The sequence below is a fragment of the Carcharodon carcharias genome, chromosome 8 (assembly GCF_017639515.1).
Source record: "Carcharodon carcharias isolate sCarCar2 chromosome 8, sCarCar2.pri, whole genome shotgun sequence".
Lineage (NCBI taxonomy): Eukaryota > Metazoa > Chordata > Chondrichthyes > Lamniformes > Lamnidae > Carcharodon > Carcharodon carcharias.
This window is the reverse complement of record NC_054474.1, coordinates 10,018,157-10,043,103: the sequence shown is the minus strand read 5'-3', so window position 1 is coordinate 10,043,103 and position 24,947 is coordinate 10,018,157. Positions and strand designations below refer to the sequence as shown.

At 42.2% G+C, this 24,947-nt stretch overlaps 1 protein-coding gene across 1 annotated transcript in view; it reads left to right on the top strand.

Moving 5' to 3' along the window:
* Positions 1–12,841, top strand: part of LOC121281386 (cadherin-23-like) — a 144,681-nt gene extending 131,840 nt beyond the window's left edge. The window contains exon 5 of the mRNA XM_041194329.1: positions 11,755–12,841. Within this exon, the coding sequence (XP_041050263.1) occupies positions 11,755–11,904 (150 nt within the window). The 3' untranslated portion in view covers positions 11,905–12,841. The remainder of the gene's footprint in view (positions 1–11,754) is intronic.
* The last annotated feature ends 12,106 nt before the right edge of the window (positions 12,842–24,947 follow it).

Here is a 24,947-nt window from a genome sequence, read left to right as displayed (position 1 = left end):
AAATATCAGGCTTTAAATTATAGTTTAAAAATAAGGAAGTTATGCTAAAACTGCCCCGAAGTTTGGTTCGATCACACTTGGAATACTGTGTGCATTCTGGTTGCAATATTTTTAAAAAGATATAAAAGCATAAAGGGGTTGCAAAGAAGATTTGCAAGGGTGATACGTTCTTGGGTGGGAATGGATTTGGCAGGCAGGTGCTCTTTTCTCCTGATGAAGAAGGCGGATGAGTGAGCTAATAGAGTTCATTTAAAGCTATGACTGCTTTTATAGACTTGAAACAGAGGGAAGTTGTCCATTTGTGAAGAAGAGCATTAAAAGAAACCATTAATATATGATAATCACCAGAAATCCAATAGACAATTCAGAAAAAAAACTCATTTAACTAAATACTGGCGAGAATGTGGAACTCACGACAACAGGGTGTGTTTGAAATGAATAGCATTGATGCAGTTAAGGGACATGTAGACAAATAATTGAGGGAATAGGGGATGGAGAGTTACGATGATAGATTTTGCTGAGGTTGGGGCTCGAGTGAAGCATAAATGCCTGCATGAATTGGCTGGACCGAATGGCCTGTTTCTGTGCCGTATATCCTCTGTAAGTACGTACAGGAAACCTCTATCATGGAATGTAGCATTCTTTCTGGAACCTTATAAAGTCAAGCAAAACTGCATGACGCTAGCGAGGAATTATTTTTCCTAATTATTCCAAACAAATAAGAAAAACTGTATTCATCGTTGATTAAGCATCCACTTAGGCCAAAAAATATTTTGCTCTGTTTTTGTCAGAGGTATGTACTGGTCGCTCAATGACAAGAAATTGCATATCCCATGAGAGCACTAGAACAAATTATCAGCGGAAATCCAACAACTTTTTGTGCTTTTTTTTTTGTTTCTCGTGGATGTACCAACAATTAGATGAAGAATGTGAACGATCAGATTTTTTTCATCAAGGAACTATGCGCAGAAGGCCCCAGTCAAATTCGCAGTAAATTGCATGAACCCAGAAACAACACAGCCGAATCAATAAATTAGAAAATAGAATAACACTTGCAATTAAAGTTGCACAATGGTAAATGCACAAAGCAGTTCCTTATGATTTTCAGTAGAGGCACTATTGCTTTAAGAGTGTTTGCTGTTATTATTGGCTGAGTCTCTTTGTGTCACTGTCTACCAATGAGGTGAAGAAATGTGGCTGGAGATCCAGCACCACTCCCCCTACAGCAAACACTGCGCAGTATTGAAGACAGGAACAGAGCTCCTCAATCCACGGTCTCAATTCATCTCTGAGAGGCTCCGCGAAATTATGAGGTATTTGTACAAATGTTCTCGGTGATTTTGCCAAAGAAAGTCAGCTGGACGGCACACGCCATACATAATTTTTCATCTGGGAAACCAGAGCAATGAACAAATACGATCGAAACGTAGCAAACGCCGAACAGTTCCTCGGAGAGTCGGGCAGCTAGATTTGCAGAACATTCATCCATAAATGGCCTACACGCTAAGCTGCCGTATGTCACACTGGCACGTCCTTTATTTAATGCTGGTGTATATCACGAATTCAACCTGTGGGAATCTTCGATACTCAATTCCCGAGGAATCAGAGCTTCGCTCGGTCGTTGGAAACGTTGCTAAGGACCTGGGATTAGACGTGAACCAGCTTTCAGTGCGCCGGTTTCGAGTTGTATCGGATTATAAACAACAGTACCTAGACGTCAATTTAAATACTGGAATACTGTTTATAAAAGAGACAGTAGATCGGGAACAGCTTTGTGAACAAAGCCTCACGTGTGTGCTAATGTTGGAGGCTGTGATGGAAAATCCATTAAAGCTATATCGTGTGGAAGTTGAGATTCTCGACATAAATGACAATCCACCCGCCTTCCAGAAAAACGAGTTCCACTTAGAAATCGGCGAATATGTGCCAGCCGGGTCGCGCTTCCAACTGCAGAGCGCGCATGATCCGGATGCTGGAACCAACGGTGTCCGGACCTACCAACTGAGCGAAAATGAGCACTTCATCTTAGAATTAAAATCAGGTAAGAAACACACCGTTACCCCAGAGTTAGTACTTCAAAAGCCTCTTGACCGAGAGCAGCGGGCAACCCATCAGCTAACTTTGACTGCAATTGATGGAGGGACCCCTGCAAAATCCGGAACCACCCAAATTATTATCAATGTATCTGATGTCAACGATAATGTTCCAGTTTTCGAACAGACCGCGTATGAGATCACGACGACAGAAAATGTACCGAAAGGTTCTCTGATAGCGAAAGTAAATGCCATTGACATAGATGAAGGTCTGAACGGTGAGGTCGTCTATTCTCTTAGCGAACGAACGCCCGAAAAGTTGCGGCGCCTGTTCCGCGTAAATTCGCAAACCGGAGAAATCAGTGCCGATGGTATTGTGGACTTTGAAGAGACAAAGGCTTATGAAATTTCACTACAAGCTATGGACAGAGGTCCACATGCTGTGCCAGTATACTGTACCGTCCTAATAAAGGTTCTGGATGTTAATGATAACGCTCCTGAAATAACTGTTACTTCAAATTCCAGTCCGATCCCAGAAGACGCTACTCTAAAAACGCCAGTCGCACTGTTAAAGGTAACAGATCGGGATTCTGAAGAAAGGGGAAATGTTCAATGCCATATTCCTAAAAATATCCCCTTTAGCCTTGACAAATCTTTCAATAACTACTACACAGTGGTGCTTTTTGGTCACCTCGATCGTGAAAAAGTGCCTGAATACAACATTACAATCACCTGCAGTGATAGAGGTTCCCCTCCGCTAACGAATCACAAAACTATCTCTGTTCAAGTCTCAGATGTAAATGACAATCCGCCCCGCTTTACGAAGCCTTCGTTCTTTATGTACGTAACAGAGAATAACCGCATCGGCGCTTCCATTGGTTCCGTATCAGCCTTTGATCAAGATTTTAGTGAGAATGCCAATTTGTCTTACTTCATTTTGGATAGCTTGGTAAGTGGCTTGCCTGTATCCACATTCGCCTCAGTCAACTCAGCCACGGGTGTGATTTTTGCTCAACGCTCGTTTGATTACGAACATCTGAAAAGTTTTCAGGTTTCTGTTCAAGTAAAGGACGCTGGGTCACCTCCGCTCAGCGATAACGTAACAGTGAATGTGATCATCGTAGATCAAAATGATAACGCCCCTGTGATCCTATCGCCCTTGGCAAATCCAGGTTCTGAAGCAGAGGAGACAATGCCTAGATCCGCTAATCCTGGTTATTTAGTTGTTAGAGTCACGGCCACCGATGCAGATTCTGGGCAGAACGCACAACTTTTCTATCAGCTACTCCGGCCATCAGATGAAAGCCTGTTTACCGTATCCCCAGAGACGGGAGAAGTCTGGACTATCCGGCGTTTTGGATTCAAAGATTTACCTCAGCAGAAACTCGTAATTTTGGTCAGGGACAACGGAAAGCCACCCCTTTCAGCAACAGTCAGCATTACATTATCCGTGTTGGAGAGTAATGCAGAACATGCATCAACCACCGGCCTTTTGGAGAATTCAGAACAATGGATGTCCGATTTAAGACGTTATTTGATTATATCATTTGCTGCCCTTTCGCTGATTTTCCTGATCGCTATAACAATCCTTGCAATTAAGATCCACAAAGGCAGAGATGGGATGAATGGTTGCAGTTGTTCTTGGCCCATGTTAATGCAGAAGGATGCGCGGCATGGAATTCATAAGTCTAGTGCGAATATTCACTCATCACCAGATTTCACAGGCATTTATGAAAGTGACACCCTCCCTGCAACGGTTCAGTACGAATTGTATCCGGATCCAAACATAAATGACATTATGTTTCTAAAATTGCATGGTCCTGCTGCACCAATGATCAACATCAAGACGGGGTCGTGTGTGCTGCAAGAAAATGGAAAGACACTGAATTCTGCAATTAAGGGAAGTATGGAGTCCACCGAGGTGAGTCGTGCATCAAAGGTTTCGCAATATAAGATCGTATTTGTACTCGTATGAAAACTGGCAATATTGGTAATCGCATTGAAAAGCACCAGCTTTTATTGTTCAACTAAGCCGAAAAAGCAAACAAATGTACTGCCTGATTCTGCAGAATTGAATCTGCTTCTAATATTCTATCAGGCAGTGCAAGCTAGATCATAACAATTCACTGCGTAATTGTGTTTTCCTCATGTCCCCTCTGGTTGGGTTGCCTCTGTTCCTTTTTCCAAACATGCTGCCAGGCTTATTGAGTATTTCTGGAAAATTCTGCTTTTATTTTACATGTCCAACACCCACTGTATTTTGCCCTTCTAGATAAGCAAATAATTATGGTAAATGGAGGAAACAATGTCCCTGCTTGAGAAACATGAATCAATGATGTTCTTTAAGCATCTGCTTTTTTTTCTCCCCAGCAACTATGATACTGCTTAAGCATTCTTCGCCATAGTTTGTGAAACGATATTAATGACAGTATGATTACATTTGTTGAGAAATGAACATTTACTGGGTAGGCTGCAGAATTAAAAAATAAACTGTAGGGAGAATCATAGGTTAATTCGTCAGCCAGTTTGAGAAATGGCAGATTTATATTGATAAAGATAAACATAAGCCATTGGCTGTAAAAACAACATATATGTTAACAAAATGTTTAGCAACAAAGGTTCGGTGTTAAACAATACCCACATTTGTCACAGTCCTCCATTGGTGCAGCTGCAGCTGTGAACAGGCAGCACCTCGACTGAGAAACTAACGTAAACTGACTCAGCTGAAATTCAATTTAAATTTAATTTCTTCCTATTGTATGGGTTCAAAAACATTTCGCCGTAACTGTTTAACCACAAAGCCATCATTCAGTCTAGAACAGAAATGTTATTGTAATAAAACCGGTGAATTCGGGAGCTCGGCAAGCCTAATGACACTAAAGTTCACCTCGACGCTTTCCGTAAAGTAAGTGACACGTCCAAAATTCAGGAAACGCCCGTCCTATAAAGACCCGATATTTGAAGTAAAAATGAACAAGTTAAATTAAAACGTTAAACCCGGAACGTATAGGAGTATCATGCCAATGTTCTTTTTTCCCATTCTCGGGATATAAACACTGCCAGCAACCCCAGCATTTGTTGCCCATTCCTACTTGAGAAGGGGCCGTCTGCTTGAAAGGCTGCAGCTCCTGTGGTGAAGGTGGCCCCGCAGCTCCGTCAGGTCAAGAAAATTTTGTTGCCGCCAAGCCACAGTGGGAGCCAAGTTTTTCTCCGGACTGATAAAACCGATGACCTTATCCACTTGTTACAAAGCGTTAAAAAAAAACCCTTGGCCTGGGTTTTGGTGATTGCACACCTGCCGGGCACTCGGCTGGGAAAGAAACCATTTGCATCTTCGAGTTTGGAATATCTGTTCACCTAATCGGCTTGCCATTGCTAATTGAATCGTAGGTTGGTGCAGCACAGAAGTAGGCCATTCGGCTTGTTGTGTCAATACCGGGTCTCTGGAAGAGCAACTCACCTGCTCTCAAACCCTAACTTTTCCCGCACCCCCGCAATTCCTTTCGCTTCAGGTACTTACCAAATTATATTTTTAAGGCCTCACTTGAATGTACCTTTAAAACGCTCTCAGGAAATGCAATTCCCACCCAAATCACTCAAGGCATATGAAACTATGCCTTCGTGTCGTCTTTACATCTCTTGTCAATGAACTTAAATCAGTGTCTTCTTGACGATTCTGCCAATGCCAAAAAAAAATCTCCCTATGTATTCTGTCCAGAGCCTTCATGATTTTGAAAAGTTCTATTAAATTTCCATTTAATCTTCTCTCCTCCGAAAAGGATAGTTCTGTCAGACAGGAAGCTAATGTCTTCACATTGTGGATACCCTCCATCCCGTTGTGTGCACGACCGTGCTAAATGGGACAAATTTCAAACAAATCTATCAACAGAAGATTGGGCAACCATGAGGCAAAGTGGGTCATCAGCACCAGCAGAATTGTAGTCGAGCACAATCTGTAACCTCATGGCCTGGCATATCCCCCACTCTACCATTACCACCAAGCCAGGCAATCAACCCTGTTTCAATGAAGAGTGTAGGAAAGCAAGCCAGGAGCAGTATCAGGCATAATTTAAAAATGATGTTTCAACCTGGTGAAGCTACAGCGTAGGACTGCTTTTGTGTCAAACAGCATAAGCAGCAAGTGATAAACAAAACTATGGGATTTCACAACCAATGGATCAGGCCGAAAATCCGCAGTCTTGCCACATCCAGTCATGAATAGTGGTGGATATTCGAACAATTCACTGAAAGAGTGTCCACAAATATATTCATCCTCAATGATAGAGGAGCCCAGCACATAAGTGCAAATTTAATGCTGAAGCTTTTGCAATGACCTTCAGCCAGAAGTGCTGAGTGAATGATCCATCCCGGCCTCCACTGGAGGTCCCCAGCAACACAGACAAGTCTTCAGCCAATTGGATTCACTCCAAGTGATAGCAAGAAACGGCTAAAGGCACTGGATGCTGCAAAGGTTATGAGCCCTAACAATATTCTGGCAATTGGACTGAAGACTTGTGCTCCAGGATTTGCCGTGCCCCTAGCCAATCTGCTCCAGTACAGCTACAACACTGGCATCTACCTGGCCATTTGGAAAATTGCCCAGGTATGTCCTGCACACAAAAGGCAAAACAAACTGGACCCAGGCAAGCACCTCCCCATCAGTCTACTCTCGATCACCAGTAAAATAATGGAAGGAGTTATCAACGGTGTTAACAAATGTCATTTGCTTAGCAATGCTCACTGCTCACTGATACTCAGTTTGGGTTGTGCCAGGGCCACTCGGACCCTGACCTCATTAGAGCCTTGGTTCAAACATAGATAAAAGAGCAGAACTCCCAAGATGCAGTGAGAGTGACTGCCCTTGACTTCAAGGTAGCCTTTGACTGAGTATGGCATCAAGAAGCCCTGGCAAAACTGGAGTCAATAGGAATCAGGGGGAAAATCTCTGCTGTTTGGAGTCATTCCTAGCACAAATGAAGATGCTTGTTGTTGTTGGAGGTCAAACATCACAGTCCCAGGACATCGCTGCAGGGGTTCCTCAGAACAGTGTCCTCGGCCCAATCATTTTCCGATGCGTCACCAGTGATCTTCCTTCCAACATCGGGTCACTGATGATTGCACAATGTTCAGCACCATTCGCATTTCCTTAGAAACTGAAGCAGTCCATGTCCAAATACAGTAAGGTCTGGCCAATATCCAGTCTTGGGTTGACAATTGGCAAAGAACATTCATGCTACACAAGTGCCAGGCAATGAGCAGCTCCAAAAAGAGGGAATCTAACCCTCACCGCTTGGCATTCAATGCCATTACCATCGCTGAATCCCCTACTATCATCAAGCTGCAGATTATCACTGACCAGAACCTGAACTGGACCAGCCACATAAATACTGTGGCTACAAGAGCAAGTCAGAGGCTAAAAATCTTGCGGTGAGTAACTCACCTCCTGACTTTCCAAGCCTGTCCACCATCTGTAAGGCACAGTTCACTGCCTGGATGACTGCACCTCCAACAACACTCAAGGAGCTTGAAAGCATCCAGGTCAAAGTAGCCCACATCCACAAACGTTCAGTCCCCTCACCAATGCTCCTTTGACAGCACCTTCCAAACTCACGACTGCCATTATCTAGAAAGACAAGGGCAGCAGACACATGGGAAGGCCACCATCTGGCAGTTCCTCTCCAAGCCACTCGCCATCCTGACTTAGAAATATATTGCCATTCCTTCACTTTCGCTGGGTCAAGGTCCTGGAACTCCCTCCCTAACAGCACTGTGAGTGTACCTATACCACATGGACCGAAGCAGTTCAAGAAGACAACTCACCAATACCTTTTCAATGACAGTTAATGATAAGCAATAAGCGATGGCCTAGTCAGCGATGCCCACATCCCATGAACACATTAAAAAATTCCTAGTGTCCCCTATCTGTCTAACTAGTTGTATGTCCTCACCCCTGGAACCTTTCTCATGAATCTTCTCTGCACCCTCTCTAATTCCTTCACATCCATTCTCAAGAGCAGTCCCGAGAACTGGACACAATACTCCAGCTGAAAACAAGCCTGGGTTTTACAAAGGTCTATCATAATTTCCTTGCATTTGTATTCTATTCCCCTATTTATAAAGTCCATGAACCTGCATGCTTCGTAAAGTGTTTTTTCAATCCGTCCTATTATATTCACTGCTAAGCTTGAAAATTGTACCCTTTCTTTCATAAAATGGGAATTGTATAGGAACATTATCTGAAATAGGGCCATACAGACTTGAAGCGTTAACTCTGTTTCTCTCACCGCAAATGCTGTTAGACCTGCTGAGTTTTTCCAGTATTTTCTGTTTTTGTTTCAAGTTTCCAGCACATGCAGTATTTTGCTTTTATCCCTTTATTTCACATCGCTCCTCCTCGTTCTTCCTACCAAAACTAATCACTTCACACGTCTCTGCATTAAAGTTCACCTGCCACTTGTCCACCAATACCACTAGTCTGTGTAAGTCCTCACGAAGTTTATCACTATCCTCCTCACAGTTTACAATGTCTCCAAGTTTTGCATCTTTGACAAAGTTTGTAACTGGGCATTGTACACCAATGTACACCAATGTCTAGGTTGTTAAGGTAAATCAAGAAAAGCATTGGTCCTAACATCGACCTTGGAGACCCTATATGTCTTTCTCAGTCGGAAAAACACTTTCTTACTTTCCCTCTGAAGTTTTTATATTCAGCCTGGTTCTCAATTGTATTATCCACCAGTCATCTGCACACTTTTCCTGCTTTATTTTGCTCTCAACCACAATCATCTCCCAAGGAACTCCAACTTTGCTTCCTCTACCGTTATCCTTCCTGGGAATGTACCTCTACCACATCCGAATTGTATCTTCTTTGATTGCTCCATTACAGATTTGCAGTCCCACCTTTGATTCCTATTTACCTGGGCCAGATCAATTCTCACTCCACTGAAATTAGCCCTCTCCGAATTAATTCCTCTTACTTTTCCTTTTCTATAGCTAGCCTAAACATGATACTATGATTTCTGTCCTCACAATGTCCCCCGACCGAAACTTAATTCATTTGACCCAGCTCGTTTCCCCAAACCCGATCCTTCCTTCTTCGTTCGACCAACAACATACTAATTAAGAAAATTCTCCTGAACACACATCATAAACAGTTCCCCATCTCTGCCCTTTGCAAGTTTCCATGCGGGTCTATAATACGATTGTTAAAATTTCCCATTGTGACTACACTTCATTTCTTGCACCTCTCTGTGATTTCCTTGTAAATTTCTTCTTGTATATATTTTCCACTATATGAAGGCATATGTAATGCATACAGTAGTGTGATGCCACCTTTATTGTTTCTTAGCTCTCACCAAAGAGATTCTGTCCTTGAGCTCTTGAGGATACCCTCCTTCTCCAGCCCTGGAGCGTTTTCCTTAATCCTTAAACAGCTAGCCTATATCATTTCTGTTATCCCCTATCTTTGCTGAATGCCCCGTTTCGAGGACCATTTAGTACCCAGTTCTGCCTTTTTTTGAATCAGGTCTCAGTTATCGCCACAGCATAATGTTCACCAGCCTCATTTCCTTCTTATTCATTCACGGGATGTGGGCTTCGCTCGCTGGGCCAATATTTATTGTTCATCCCTAGTTGCACTTGAGAAGGTGTAGTGAGCTTCCTTCTTGAACTGGGTGTAGGTACATGCACAGTGCTGTTAGGAAGGGAGTTCCAGGATTTTGACATGAGCAACAGTGAAGGAACGGCAATATATTTCAAAGTCAGGATGGTGAATGACTTGGAGGGGGACCGGAACGTAGTGGTATTCCCATCTATCTGCTACCGTTGTCGTTCTAGTTGGTAGTGGTCGTGGGTTTGGAAAGGGCTCTCTAAGGAGCCTTGATGAATTACTCCAACCCACACATTCCGATACATGATCAGTAAACTTAATGTCCACTTTATTTCATTCAGCATTCGTCTGACCGAATAAAACAGCACGCTATTTATTAGTTTAGTCCTACCTGTCTTTCCGAATTCTTAGTGCAGCTTGTTTTCCAGGAGCATTTATTGGCTTCCATATGCTTGCCAAAATAGTTTAACCCTTTCGCAACAGCAGTAGCAAATCGCCCTGCAGGGATATTGGTTCTGGTCCTGTTGAACTGCAGCTTGACTCCCTTTATAGGCCCAATCTCCCCCAGTTTCGGCCTCAAAATTCGAGGAATCTAAATCTTCCCTCCTACACCATCTTCCCAGTCATGCATTCATCTGTATTGTACTCCTATGTCTACACACCCAAGCATATGGTACTAGATGTAATCGGGTGATTACTACCTTGAAATTTCTGTGTGCTAGTTCCTTTCCGAGCGCAATAATCTGCCTGCAGAACCACATCCCTCGTTCAAGCTATGCCTCTGATACTGACATAGACCATGGCCACTGGCTTTCGCCCTCCCTCCGCAGGGCATTCTGCGGCGGCTCAGTAACATGCTTGCCAGGAAGCAACATACCATGCTGAATTCAGGTCTCTAGCTACAGAAACACTTGTCTCTTCCCACACCAAGCGAATCCCTTAACATTATTGCTTTTCCAATCTTTCCTCTAATCCTTTGTGCAGTTGAGCCAACCACGGTTCCACCTGCACGTAGCGGTTCTTGTTTTAGGAGGGGTGGGGCGGTGGACACCGAGATGCGTAAATGAAATTCGCGGCAATCGTGCAGCTTCCTGCTGTCCCATAAGCGAGTTTTTCTCAGTTAACCGGCGCTATGCACAATAATTTTGCGAAAAACTGTGCATGTCGAACAATCTTAAAAGCTACAACTGCGGGCGAAGAGTCTGACGGTCAGGATTTTTCATCTAAGTAATAGTTTTGTATGGTTGATATTTTGCCAAATTGGACAACGGATTAATAATTTTTTCATGACAATTGATTAAGACCCAAATGATTGCGGCGATACGTGTCAGTAATTTAAGACTTTCCTAAATTCATCAATTACGTAATTCATTGGATATGTAGTACAAGGAACGCTGGAACTAAAATTTATTTTTATCCCAACAGTAAGAATCAGTGAACAAAGTTCTCTTCTTAATAAATCAAAATTCACTTACGCGATTACAAAAAACTGATGCATAAAAACATTCTCAATCAATTAGCATGAATATCAAATATAGTTTGCACACTACTTATCGAGTTTGAACTCTGCATTGCGTTAAAACAGCATGTAGGCATATATGCGCGAATGAAACGTACGTGAGGGCACTTTGAACACAAAATAAATTATATAGGAATTGATACTAGGAAGTTGTTCTCCATATGACTGTATAAGTGGTGAGAGCAACAGAAGACAAGAGGGTCAAATCAGATTGAACATTAACATAACCAGTTATAGTCCCATCCAGAAAGGTGAAAAGATGTGTCACTGAATGGTTCCCATCCATCCATAAATCAGGTTTCCAACAACTAGAACCATATGTCAGGTAAAAACAATCTCGTTAAGTAGAAATGCAAGATGCAGTGAATTTGTATGTCCACTGCAATTTAAGGTCATTTTTGGAAGCTAATAGATGACTAGCCTGAAATAATTAACCATGCTCTCGTGTAATGTTTCCCATGCAAATAGAAATATATGTTAATATTTGTGATAACAACTGTTGTTGTTCGCACAGTAACGTTACACTGCTACTCGAATAGGTGCGCGTGAAAAAAATAATTCTCTAAAGCTTGCTTTCTCATTTTTATTTTCAGATATACGGGAACCGACAGCGGGATTTGGAGCAATCCTCCATTGAAAGATGCCCTTCAGGACAATATGGGATAGGGTTGTTCACTTCGGATAAAAGCGAAGTGGGGCCTGACCCAAGAAGGATCGTAGAAATACATTCTCGCGCCTTATAGGAGCTATGAATGGATTCAGAACGGCTCAAAGTAATATCTTTTTGTGAATGCAGCGAGCAGGTTTATAAAAGATTCCATTTGTTATGCTTTGCCTAAGTTATCTGAATAATATTATGCAACTTTCCATCTTGTGGTGTAACACGACACATCAAATCTGTACAGTCCAATTGCATGTTTCCCAAATGAGCCATGGTGGTGTGTGTCAGAATAACTTTAGCCTGCATACAGACATGAACCAGGGGAATTTCTCGTTATAAAGCTCTTCAGGTACATAACCTTCTCCACAATGTTCTGTGGTGTTGCGCAGAAAGGGTCTCATCTGTCTAATGCAACTGATATTCCTAGTATTCTGAAAAGACAAGCCTTACATGTGACGCACTTCCTGACCGAATTATTGCTAATCCACAATAACTACTTTTTTTAAAGTTCCATAATAGAAGATTCTGCATTGGTCATATTGGAATAGAACCCCAACTTCCAGTCGATTCTTCATCGTCTACACGGAGGAATAGTTCTTGTTGAATGGAACAGAACTGAATTAAGACGATGGCTAAATCGTGAACAAACGTGATAATAGGCTAAATATATTTCACACCCAACTAGGGTATGGAGACAGCTATAGACGCCGTTTTGGAAGAAATTTACAGATGCAAGCGAAGGGCAACAGTGAACTATCGGAAGAGGATTTTAGTACTGTGTTAGAGACTTCAAAAGCTACCATTGACTTGTTTGTGAATTGAAGTTTGATTTTTAAGCTCCCGTTTCAAGCTTTTAATCGGTTGTTGTTATGTCCGATCACCTTTCTATGTTACTTTGCTCGATATCATCGTCTGTCAGGAGCCGCCCGCAGAGGGAAGTAGCATTATCGGTGTTTTGGAAAGTACATGTCGGTGTTAGTGAATCCAATTTACCTAATAAATAAAAAGTTTAGTTCAGAGAAATCTGTCCTCTTGTACATTCTTAAACTCCACTCAAGCTGCTGCTGGCAACGGAATACCAAACAACATTCATTTTAATTTTTATTTGTAAGGAATATGAAAATGCAGGATTGGTTTTCATCGAGGTCACGCATTTAATTGTTGTAGTTTTGAAGGACACAATTAATCGCCATTTACCTGTATAAAAACTTCTAATATCAAAAGTGTGAGATATTACACCCATTTAATAAAGTGTCAACTATTGGTGCAAGAGCAATGGATAATCCAAAAATATATAACTGTTTTGTCGTAGCGGGATGCGCCACATTATAACTGTAAACACGGATATCCCACCACATCAGCGGTGAAAGCCAATTTCATGATAAGACGGTCGACTCTACCCGGCGGTCATTTGAATTGGGTTTAGAATATTTTCATAGGCATTCCACACCTACCAAAAACTTCTCATGATTTCGCATACAGCATACAAATTTGACGGCCACTGTAATAAATTCCAAAAGATTCGTTGTGTTGGGAATTCATTTTGAAAAATGCACAGGTTTAAGGAGATAGAAACTTCTTTAACATTTAAGATTCTTTCTATATATATCCCCTGGAATTCAGAGAGAAATGTTGGCGATCGCACCAGAGAAAATGTGAATATTCTTCTGGATATATGAAAATCAACGACAGACCTGAGGGCCTGGTTATAAGTTCAGTAGTAGGGTATGCATCGTATCTAACTGAGACAAAAAACTAGACAGCTGGGTGTTTGAAAGTATTCCTTTAAGTTACATTGGGAATACGAGAAATTACTTCGATCTGGTCTTGGTCTGTGATTGAGAGAATGGGGTTAGAAAAGCCACGGGAGATGGAAAGGTTGAGAGGATAGAGGTGAATAATGGTAGGAAAGTTCATATGAAGGAAAATATTAAGGGAATACAGGAGGACAGCGAACGCACAAGGGGAAGAGAAAGGTGGGTGGCGAAGAAGATTCAAATCATTGAAGATGAGGAGTCACGCAGTGCAGAAGCCGAAGGGAGAAGGAGTGAATCTGTCTCATTGCGAAACTTGGACTCGGAGTTGGGTGGGCTATATCGAATGAAGATCTTAAACAAGTACCGAGAGGAATGGAATAAGATGAAGGACTTAAATGACGATACAGCCGAAGTAGTTTAGGTCTTTTAAGATGTATAGGCAGGTGGCAGACCTTATCGAGAGTAAAGTGTCGTCACTCATGAGCCATCGTTTCCTTCAAGGCTGTAATAACAATGCTTTCATCCACATTACGATGCAATGGGCGACAAAGGCTTGATTCCCGAACGAGAAGATCTGTGTAGGGGTGTAACTCATTGATCGGTTAAGTAGAATTCCATAGATTACTGCCGAAGGAGGTGATTAATTTATGATGGTGGTTGAATAACTGACCGGAGGGGTGAGTAATATATGATAGTGGTTGGCACATTTCACCCGCAAACAGCAGGCTAATCGAGGAACTTGACGAGTCAGCAGCATTTGATTATTGAGACTGTTTCCGATAAAGTGGCAGAAATGATTGCCTTGATAGGAGCTGCAGGTAATACATTGAGAGTCATACAGAAGGTATACTTATGCAAGAATGGTGTGTAGTTTCTTTTTAGCATTGGAGCAAATAGTACAGAAGTAACTGTAATTTCGTTAGCCGAGGCTTCTTTGCTGTGCATCAGTTTCAGATAAAATGTAATTCATAATTAGCTTTGTATTAATGTCCTTGGTCTAATTCTTTACCATATGCACATGACAACGATCGTTGAAATGCGTGTATTTTAGTTCTCCACGGCACTCTTAGAACGACCAGACTCTCAAGGATTTAATTTCACATGAAATCAACAGAATTAAAAATAAGGAATGATATAAAAAGGACAGCCGACTCTCTATCACCAGTTTCACGCTGTGCCATCAAGTCAAGGTTTATCCTGGTGACACTGCCATTAGTGATTACAAATGTGCCAAAGAACACATCACTGATGGGTCTTCTTCACGTAACACTTAGAGATTCCAGAAACAATGGCCAGATGTTCTGCTAAAGTTAAATAAGGGCATTATAAGGACATAGAAGCAGAGCTAGCTTAATTAGGTTACAAATTATGCTAATAGAGATTCAGTGGCAGACAATTAAGAAGATATTTGGAATACACAGAATAAATACATTCCAACAACAAAGAAAAATTCCAAGGAGGGACCCAACATCTGTGATTAACTAAAAAAGTTAAAGTTGGTCTTAAACTAAAAGAAAAACCAAATTATTGTGTAAAAAGATATGGTAGTCAGAAGAATGGGCCGAATATAAAAAAAGGAACGAACAACTAAAAGATTTATAAGGAGGGAAAAATCAGAGTACGGGAGAAAGCTTGCTAGAAATAGGAAGAAAAATAGATAGCAAGAGGTTCTATAGGTATTTTGAAAAGAAAACAATTAACAAAGTGAGCGTTCGTCCTCTGGAAAGTGCATCTGGGGGATTAATAAGGGAAAATAAGGGAATGACAGATGCATTGAACAGGCATTTTGCATCGGTCTTCACTATAGGGGATACAAGTACCATTCCAGAAATAGCTGTAAATCAGGAAATGTACGGGAGGGAGGAACACAGGAAAATTACAATTACAAAGGAAATGGTGCTGAGCAAATAGTTGGTGCTGCGGGCTGACAAGTCCCCAGGCCCTGGTGGACTGCATCCTAGGGTTTTAACAGAAGTGACTAGTGAGATAGTTGATGTGTTAGTTTTATTTTTTCCAAAATTCTCAAGATCCAGGGAAGGTTCTATTAATTTGGAAAATAGCGAATGTAACTCTTATATTCAAAAAGAGAGGAAGAGAGAAAGCAGGGAACTTCAGGCCAGTTAGCTTAACATCTTGCATAGGTAAAATGTTAGAAACTATTAGTAAGGGCATAATAGCAGGGCACTTAGAAAAATCCAAGGTAAACGAGCAGAATCAACTTAGTTTTGTGAAAGGAAAGCCACGTTTAACCAATTTATTGGAGTTCTTGAAGAAGTAACATGTCCCATGAATAAAGGGGGACTTGTGATTTACTGTGCTTAGATTTACAGAAGACATTTGATAAGATGCCATATCAAAGGTTATTGCGGGAAATGAATGATTATGGTGTAGGGGATAAAATATTGGCATGGATTGAAGATTGACTAGTTAGCCAAAAGCATAGAGTGGCATAAATGTGTCGTTTTCTGGATGGCAAGCTGTGGTGTGGCAAGATGAGTGCTGTGCCACGTGGATCAGTTCTGAGGCCTCAACATTTTATAATTCATATAAATGACTTGGAAGAGGGGACCGATGATATGGTTAGTCAGTTTGCTGACTACATAAAGATAGGTAGGAAAGTAAATTCTGAAGAATACATAGGGAGGCTACGAGTAGATATAGATAGGTTACGTGAGTGGGCAAAAGGGCTGACAAATGGAGCCCAAATGGGACAAATGGGACAAAATGTGAAATCGCCCATCTTGGCAGGAAGAATAAGCAAGAAGCATATTATGTAAATGATGAGAGATTGCTGAATTCTTAGATGCAAAGGAATTTAGCCATCCTAATGCATGAATTGCAAAAGCTTATGTTATGAACATAGCCAATATTATTAGCTGAGCGAGCCAGATTCCAGGGAGCAGTCTGTCTTACTGATCATAACCATTTTTTTTATTTTTGAAAACAAGGAGGAAAAGCTACGGACCCCAGAAGCATAGAACTCCACTCTCACCTTTAGGATTTTAAAAAAGTTAGAAGATTTTTTAATAAGTAGAGAAAAAACTTAAACACATAAGATTCACTTTACACAGTTGAAACAGTCTTAAAAAGCACCTCCCCAAAAGACTCACTTAGTCAGAGCACACAAGTAAACTACTTGGCAGAAACTCCCTTATAGAATTGTTTAAGTATAAAAATCCAGTAATATTACTCCAATGCAAAGCTGTTCTTACTTCAATAAAGACATGCCACAGGACTCCTCAAACACTTCTAATCTGCCATGTAAATCCAAGAAAGTGCAGAAAACAAACTACTTTCTGGAACAAAGGCTTTTCTGGTTTTACTGGCTGGCTGTTTCAGATTTCATACCTTCTATCAGTACAGAGCTGTACTGAGCTTACAGAGGACATTTACACCACACAGCCACCACAACTCAGCTCAACATCTTTCCTTAAATATCCTTTCTCTCCTTCAACCCTTCAATTCAGATTTCATTTCCCTCAGCACCTCTTTGAACTCACCTTTTTCAAAAATAAAGAATCTTTCAAGTTTTCCTAATGCCTCCAGTTTCGGGTCTAATAACATTTAATAAACATCCATTGTTTCCTTATGATATCTTTGAAGTTGTAGCAGTCCCTTAAACACCCTTTTGAAATTCAACAGTAGAAAGCCTAGCCCTTACCTATCTCCTTACGATTTAAAAAAATCCAACTTATCCAATTTAAATCGCTTTTGACGGTGGAGGACACTGTAAACATTCCAAAGATATCAAATAAGCAATGAACCAATGGGAGGAAAGATCTTATAATAGTGTCCATCTCGAGGTACAAAGTATTTGACAAACTAATAGGACTTATGGCAAACAAGTCGCCAGGACCTGATGGCCTGCATCCAAGGGTTTTAAAGGAAGTGGCTGCAGAGATAGTAGAGGCATTGGTCGAAATATTCCAGGACTTGCTGGATTCCTGGATGGTCCCAGTGGATTGGACAACAGTTAATGTGAATCCCCTGTTCAAGAATGGAGGAAAACAAAAAGCAGGAAACTATAGGCCAGTCAGCCTCACGTTTGTCGTTGGGAAAATGCTAAAGTCCATGATTAAGGGAGAAATAGCAGGACGTTTAGAAAAGCTTAACAGAGCAGAGTGAACTTGGTTTTGTGAAAGGGAAATCATGTTTGACAAATCTGTTAGAGTTCTTTGAGGATATAACAAGCAGAGTTGATAAAGGGGAACTGGTGGATGGAGTGTATCTGGGTTTCCAGACAGAATTCGAAAAGCTGCCACATAAAAGGTTATTGCAGAAAATAGAAGTTCACGTTATTGGGGGTAATGTATTAACATGGATTGAGGATTGCTTAACACACAGAAGACAGAGAGTAGGGATTAATGGGCATTTTCAGGTTGGAAAGACATAACTAATGTAACACAAGGAGTAGTCCTAGGCCCTCAATTATTTACGATCTATATTAATGAATGAATGAATTACAACTTGGCGGAGGGGCAAAGTGTAATGTATGCAAATCTGCTGACGATACAAAAATAGTTGGGAGGGCATCTTGTGATGAGGACATAATGAATCTGCAAGGGGATATAGTGAAGTTGAGTGAATGGAGAAAAACTTGGCAGGTGGAGTTTAACAGAGGAATGTGCAAGGTCATGCACTTTGGTGGGAAAAATCAAATACTGACTATTATTTAAATGGAGAGAGAAAGAATTGCAGCACAGAGGGATCTGGATGTTCTTGTGCATGCAACACAAAAACGTTAGCATGCAGGTGCAGCAAGTAATTAAGAAGGCAAATGGAATTTCGGCCTGTATTGCTGGGGGCTGTAGGTTAAAAATAGGAAAGTCTTGTTACAACTGTACTGGGTCTTGGCGGGAGAGTACCTGGGGTACTGTGTACAGTTTTGGCCCCGTATTTAAGAAAGTATATACTGGCGTTTGAGTCAGCTCAAAAGAGATTCACTAGGCTGATCCCTAGGATGAAAGGGTTGACTTATCAAGAACGGCTGAACAGGTTAACGCTTTATTCATTAGAGTTTAGAAGAACGAGGGGTGATCTTATTGAAACGTATAAGATTCTGAGTGGGTATGACATAGATGTTGAGAAGATGTTTCCACTTGTAGGAGAATCTCGAAGCAGGGGGCATAGCTACAGAATAACGAGGCACTCATTTAAAACTGAGATGCAAAAGAATTTCTTCTCTCAGAGGGTAGTGAATGCTTGAAAATCTCTACCCCAGAGAGTTGTGGAGGCTGGATCATTGAAAGCATTTAAAGAGGAGATAGATAGTTTTTGAAATATCGGGGAGTTGAAGGTTATGAGGAGCTGGCATGAAAGAGGATTGAGGCCTGGGAAAGATCAGTCATGATCTTATTGAGTGGCGGGGCAGGCTTGAGGGGAAAAATGGCCTACCTCTGCTCCTATTTCTTATGTTCGTATGTACTTGTAAATCCAACTTGACCATAGCCTCATGCATGCAGCTAGCACCTTTGCCCTTTTATCTCCAACTCTCAAAGACAAGCTGTCTCTCTTAGACTTCCCCCAGTTTAATTAATCATGGACATGCACACAAATACATACATCCTTCTTTACAGAATACAAGCATTTTCCAAAAATATTTTTTAAAAATCCATCTTCACACCTCCCTTAATGCAAAATTATGAAACGTCATATTTCAAAAATAGCTTTCATTTTCTCAGCCCACTTCGTATTACTTACTATATTTAACTTTCAAAAAAAAAACACATGCATCAACCATCAAAACATGTACAAATCTTTTGTAAGAATACCATTTATTCCAGTCCGTTCTCAATTTCCTGACATCCAAGCCCTTCTGAATTTAAACGCTTGACAATGCATCTGAAATTAAACTGTCTCATCCAGCCACATGCATATTGTTTACTTTGAACGGTTGCAGTAACAGACTTCACCGGAACAGTCTGGCATTTTTATCTCGAAACCTCTCCAGAAACGTCAAAGGCAGTTTATACAACTGTTTCAGAAAAGTTGTTTTCAACATACAATTCAAAATGCTGCAAAGCTGGAACCAAGTCTCTTTTTTTTTTGTTTGAATATTTCTTCTGATCTGCATTCAACTTCTGTGAAAGGTACCCTATGGGTTTTCTCAAGTCTTATTTCACCTTCCTGTAGCAACACTGGATAACTGTCTCCCCCTGGTCGGATGCTGGTAGGTGCAGCCATGCAGTGCATTCATCTGTTGCCATCCGAGAGGTGGCCAGCACTCTCCATGAAGCATTTAGGGACCGTCACATAGAAGCTGCAGCGATTGCTCCTTATGGACAAGCTCTACCCGCAGAGGCCGTGGCTGATGACACCCGTGCGGTATAATGAAGCTTATGCTGCAACTCGCAGTTTGGTGGAGCAGACCATTGCAATGGTGAAGATAACGTTCCAGTGCCTGGACCTGTCTGTTGGAGCTTACGGGGATGAGGTCGAGGAGGTCCTCGGAGGCAACGATGACGGGGACGAGGCCCTCACACTGGCTAGGTGAGGGAGGCGCGCTCGGGAGGACATCATAGCTGCTAGATTTGTGGAGGGCTATGCCGACATGCAGTAAAGTTATCCCACAGATCCTCACAATGCATTTGTGATCATTTGACTCCAGTCTGCCTTATGGCAGCACGGAGGCCCTCTCTGAGAATGCTCCTATCATAGAGATACAGTGGAGGCCCTAATAGTGGCTCTATTGCAGGAGGGTAATGATGGCATGCAGTGAGGACACTCCTTAAATTTTCACATAGCCTCTGAGGATGCCTGACGCCTGTCTGGCCAAAGACAGCTCCCTTGCACCCTTTGATTTTGTTCATATCATAGTGACATAGCTAAGAAACCTTAGAAGAATCTGATGCTTTGTCCGCTTTCTGCACTTGAGCACTTCAGTAGTCACAGATGCAGAAGAGTTGGGGGCCAGCCCTTCCTTAAAGTTGCTGAGAGCACATCGAGAGAATGAGAGAACTCTGGGGTGCCTGCCCCCTACATTCTGGCAGCCATGACAAGCACCACAGAGGTACAGGCATCAGCAATATTTCCAGAGAGCGTGCGGCCAGACTATTACTTTAGTCTGAAGACAGAACGCAGAGAAGAGACCCGGGGCTGAGACACCTGCCTTTATTTTGTGCAGAAAGGTTTCACAATTGAGTGACAAGAACACTGTTCATCAGAACAAGGAGTTATCGGCAGGGAAACATTCTTGATGGCATATTGACAATAGATAACAGTAAGTAAAAGTGAGTAACACCCATGCACAGGCAGTGCAACTAATTCTCCTTAAGTGTCCTAACACTGTTGCTACATCATTATGCTCCCCGGGCATTCACAATGAAGGTGGAAGCAGCCGGCTGAATGTGACGCCCTGCCTGTGATGACATTTGCCAACGGTCTCTAGAGGAACCAGCCTTGGACGCCCTGAGCTGCTCTCTGGGTCCTGCATGTGGCAGTGGCAGCCTCCTCAGCCTGTGAAGCTGCAGATGCTGAGGTGACAGGAACAGTGGATTTGGATGGGCTGGTCACTCCTGGAGTCATCTGGGTGGATGAGCCTGGAAAGTGCACCTTCTGGCCTTCCTCCCTATGTGTACCCATGGGCCCCTGGCTGACTCCATGAGGGGAAGGGGTAGCTGGAGTGAGACTGAGCTGCCCCACACCCCTCTCGCATGCACACAGTTGTAGGCCAACTATGGTGTCAGCGATGGAGTTGAGCCTATGCAGCAATGCAGGAGTGACATCCTGGACCAAGATCTCCATGGCGGCCACCACCCTACCAGCGTTGGCCTCGGTGCATTGGCATGCCAGCACTCTCAACTCAGCCTGAAGGTGGACGGACTCCTCCATTGTGCCTTACAATCCGGGGAGTTCAGTGGACATCCCTATCTGGTGTACCCAAGCTTGCCTTTGCAGCTCAGCAACTGTGCCATGGCCGAGTCCAAAGGCCCGTCGTCTGACACAGCCGATTTCTGGCCTCCAGCAGTCCTCCAAATGCTGGGTACTTGGGAAATCCCTGCTGCCGCCTGCTGTGGATCAAACAGTGTGATGTGCTCATCAGATTATGATCCCATATCTATTCCAAATGTGGGTCCCACCGAGGTCTCTGCACTGGTAGAGGGCGTGAGTGAGAGCTGTGAAGGGTCTCCAGGGACATATTTTCAGATTCCCCTTCAGAGGTTTCTTCACGGCTTGATTGGAGGCCCTGCATCATGGACTCTGTTGGCTGTTTGGCAGATGTGCCTGAAAAGCAAGGAGAGATAATTAATGCATCGCAGTGGCCTGTGAAAGGGGACACATAACTCACAGCATGGTTGTCTGATGGATGTTGCACTGCTGGATCCTCAATTGGTAGAGCAGTGCTGACCTCACTGTCAGCACAGCACTGGTCCAGATTCTCACCAGCCAGCTGCATGGCACTGCTTTCAAAGTCCGTGAGGTCCTTGATTTCGGGCATTCCGCCACCAGTCTGCGATTTCTGTCTCTTTTTGTGTGCCAGCATGTGCTGCATGGATAGAGATGGAGAAAGTTTAAGCCAGGCGCCTGCCAGGCCAGATGATAAGCACGCCTGGCCTGTGTGGGTGGTGAGTGGTCCCATGGATAGGACGAGGACAATGAAGGTGTGTGTGTGAGAGAGTAAGAGGTGGTGTCCTTTGAACTGGCAGTAAGTGTCAGTGTGAGTTGAGAGTGATGAAAAGAGTGGCGTACCCTAGTGGGACACATCAGCCTTGGAAATCCCTTGGAATTCCTATTTGCACTTTAACTGCATGCTCTCTCAGCTTTGCTTTAGCCAGAGATTTGAAATATCCTCATCAACCCTTCTGTCATCTCGTCAAAAAATTCCAGCAAGTTAGTTGAGCACAATTTCACCTTTAAGAATCTATGCCAACACTTCATAATCAACCCACATTTTTCCATGTGACGACGAAATCTATCCCGAATAATTGTCTCCAGAAGCTTCCCCATCACTGAAGTTAAACTGACTGCTCTGCAATTGCTGGGCATATCTTTACACCCTTTTTTGAACAAGAGCATAATGTTTGCAATTCTCCACTCCTCTGGCACATCCTCTGAGTCTAGGGAAGACTGAAAGTTTGTGGCTCGTGCCCCTGCAATTTCTGCTCTCACTTCCTTCAATAACTTTGGGTGCATCTCATCTGGTCCCAGTACCTTGTCAAACTTAAGTATCGACAGTTTATCCAACAGTCTCCTTAACAATTTTGAATCCCTTTAGTGACAGAGTTTCCTCCTCTGTCCGGGGCCTCGGTAGCATCTGCTTCCTTGGTAAAGACAGATGCCAAGTATTCATTTAACACCCCAGCCATGCCCCCTGCTTCCATGCGTAAATTTCCTTTTTGGTCCTTAATCGGCCCTACTCCTCCTTTACCACCCTCTTCCTATTTTTCTGCCGAAAGAAAACTTTGGGATTACCCTTTATGTTTCCTGCCAGTCTTTTCTGAATAGGCTTCTTTGCTTCTCTTATTTCCTTTTTCACCTTCCCTCTGAACCTTCTTTATCCCGCTTGGCTCTCAGTTGTGTTTTCCACCTGGCACCTTTCATAAGTACACTTTTTCTTCTTTATCTTAATTTCTAACGCCACTTTGGTCCAAGGAGCTCTGGGTTTGTTTGCCCTGCCTTTCCCTTTTGAGTGACTATGAACTCAAATATCATCAAAATCGGTGGAAATAAACTGAAGCCACTCACTCTCACACACCCATATCAAGCCGGGCGAAAGGCTCTAAACGTCGATTCTCGCACTTGGGAGACAGCGTCTGTGTTATAAGACATATTCCACCTCAGACTCAGTCAGGATGATTCCATGATTCTGCAAGCGTGTGATGCAATATGAATGGAAATGGCACAAATGTTAAATTTTAGAAGAAAGATGCGGTTTAATATCAAATATTGTAAAGAGAGGTAGCGTTGTAGCTGCTGAGGTGAGATTTGTAAAGATTCACGTGTCTACTTAGCTATTATTTCGAAATACTTATTTTTTTATGAGTTTGGACTTGAAGTTCCTTTTATTAACCAGTATTCTCACAATATACGTTCTTAAATCTGCGAAACATAGTTGACGTCCATTTAAGGTTGCTGGCCTGTAGTATGTTGAACTATGCGTCCTCATTGTTAGTCTCATGTTCATGTAGTACGCAGCTGAAAAATGCAACTAACAGGTGGAAAAACACGTGGCATGTTTGAATTGTATTTAATTATAGCAACAGTCTAGTTTATATATTTAACTATTCCCTCAGGTGGAATGTCGTATTTTTGAAAAAAAATTGCACCTGCCTGCTAACACATCAGTTTCGTCTGCAAAACGCATTTCGTGCACGATTCGTCAAATGGAAGATGATCTAAAAAAAACGTTTACTAATAAGTTTGAAGATTCCAATGCTCAAGATCATAAATATTGTAACCTTTAGAGTTTAGAGTTTGTGGACTATTCAATATGAATTGTAATAGGGAGCAGGTCGAGAATAAAGAACCAGTTTTTTCCATGTGTCACATCAAGCTATGGATGCTCGTAACTTCCATTTTGACCAATAATTCGGCGGAAAACTGAGAAATCCACTGTGCTGTTTCTCTATTATACTTGACTGGTTGTGAATAGAAGAGTCACTCGGCAAGTACTGGGCACGGTAGCATCGCGGTTATGTTATTGGTATTAGCAATCTCGAGGCCTGGGCTAGTAATCCGAAAGACGTGAGTTCAAAATTGTTGAATTCAAATTCAGTGAATTAAATACATTTTTAATAAAAAGCTAGTATCTGCAATTATGAAATTTAAACTATCTGATTGTGCCACAAACCCGCTAGACACACCGATGTTCTTTAAGGAAGGAAGTAGGCCATCTTTACTGTGTCTGACCTACACGTGACACCAGCCCCACAGTAACGTGGTTGATTCTCAACGAACATAAGACACCCAGTTGAGTAACTAGCATGGGCAATAAATGGTGTTCTTGCTAGGGCCTTCTAGGTCCCGTCAACATATAAAAAGCATGAAACTCCCGGGTCCATGATTGTTTTAGGAATGTGTATTTTCATCAAAACCGCCGTAATTTACGGTGAGAATGCGCGAAATGTCGCAAACCCACAGGACAATAGCAACTATCAGTAAGGATTCTTTGGCAACTCCTTCCCCCGAATCCTTTTCAGTTACAATGTTTGTAACTTGATCTACATAATTATTCAAGAGCTACTGATATTCCAGCATGTGTGGAGGTATTTATGCAATTTAGTTTACCCAAGAACATGAATAATATTGTGCGTGACTAAAACATACAAATAATATTTTATGCAAAAAATGAATAGGGAATCCATCAAAAGTTAATATGCGCTATATAAACTGATGTTTTCTCATTTGAAAAAATAGTTATTGAACCAAT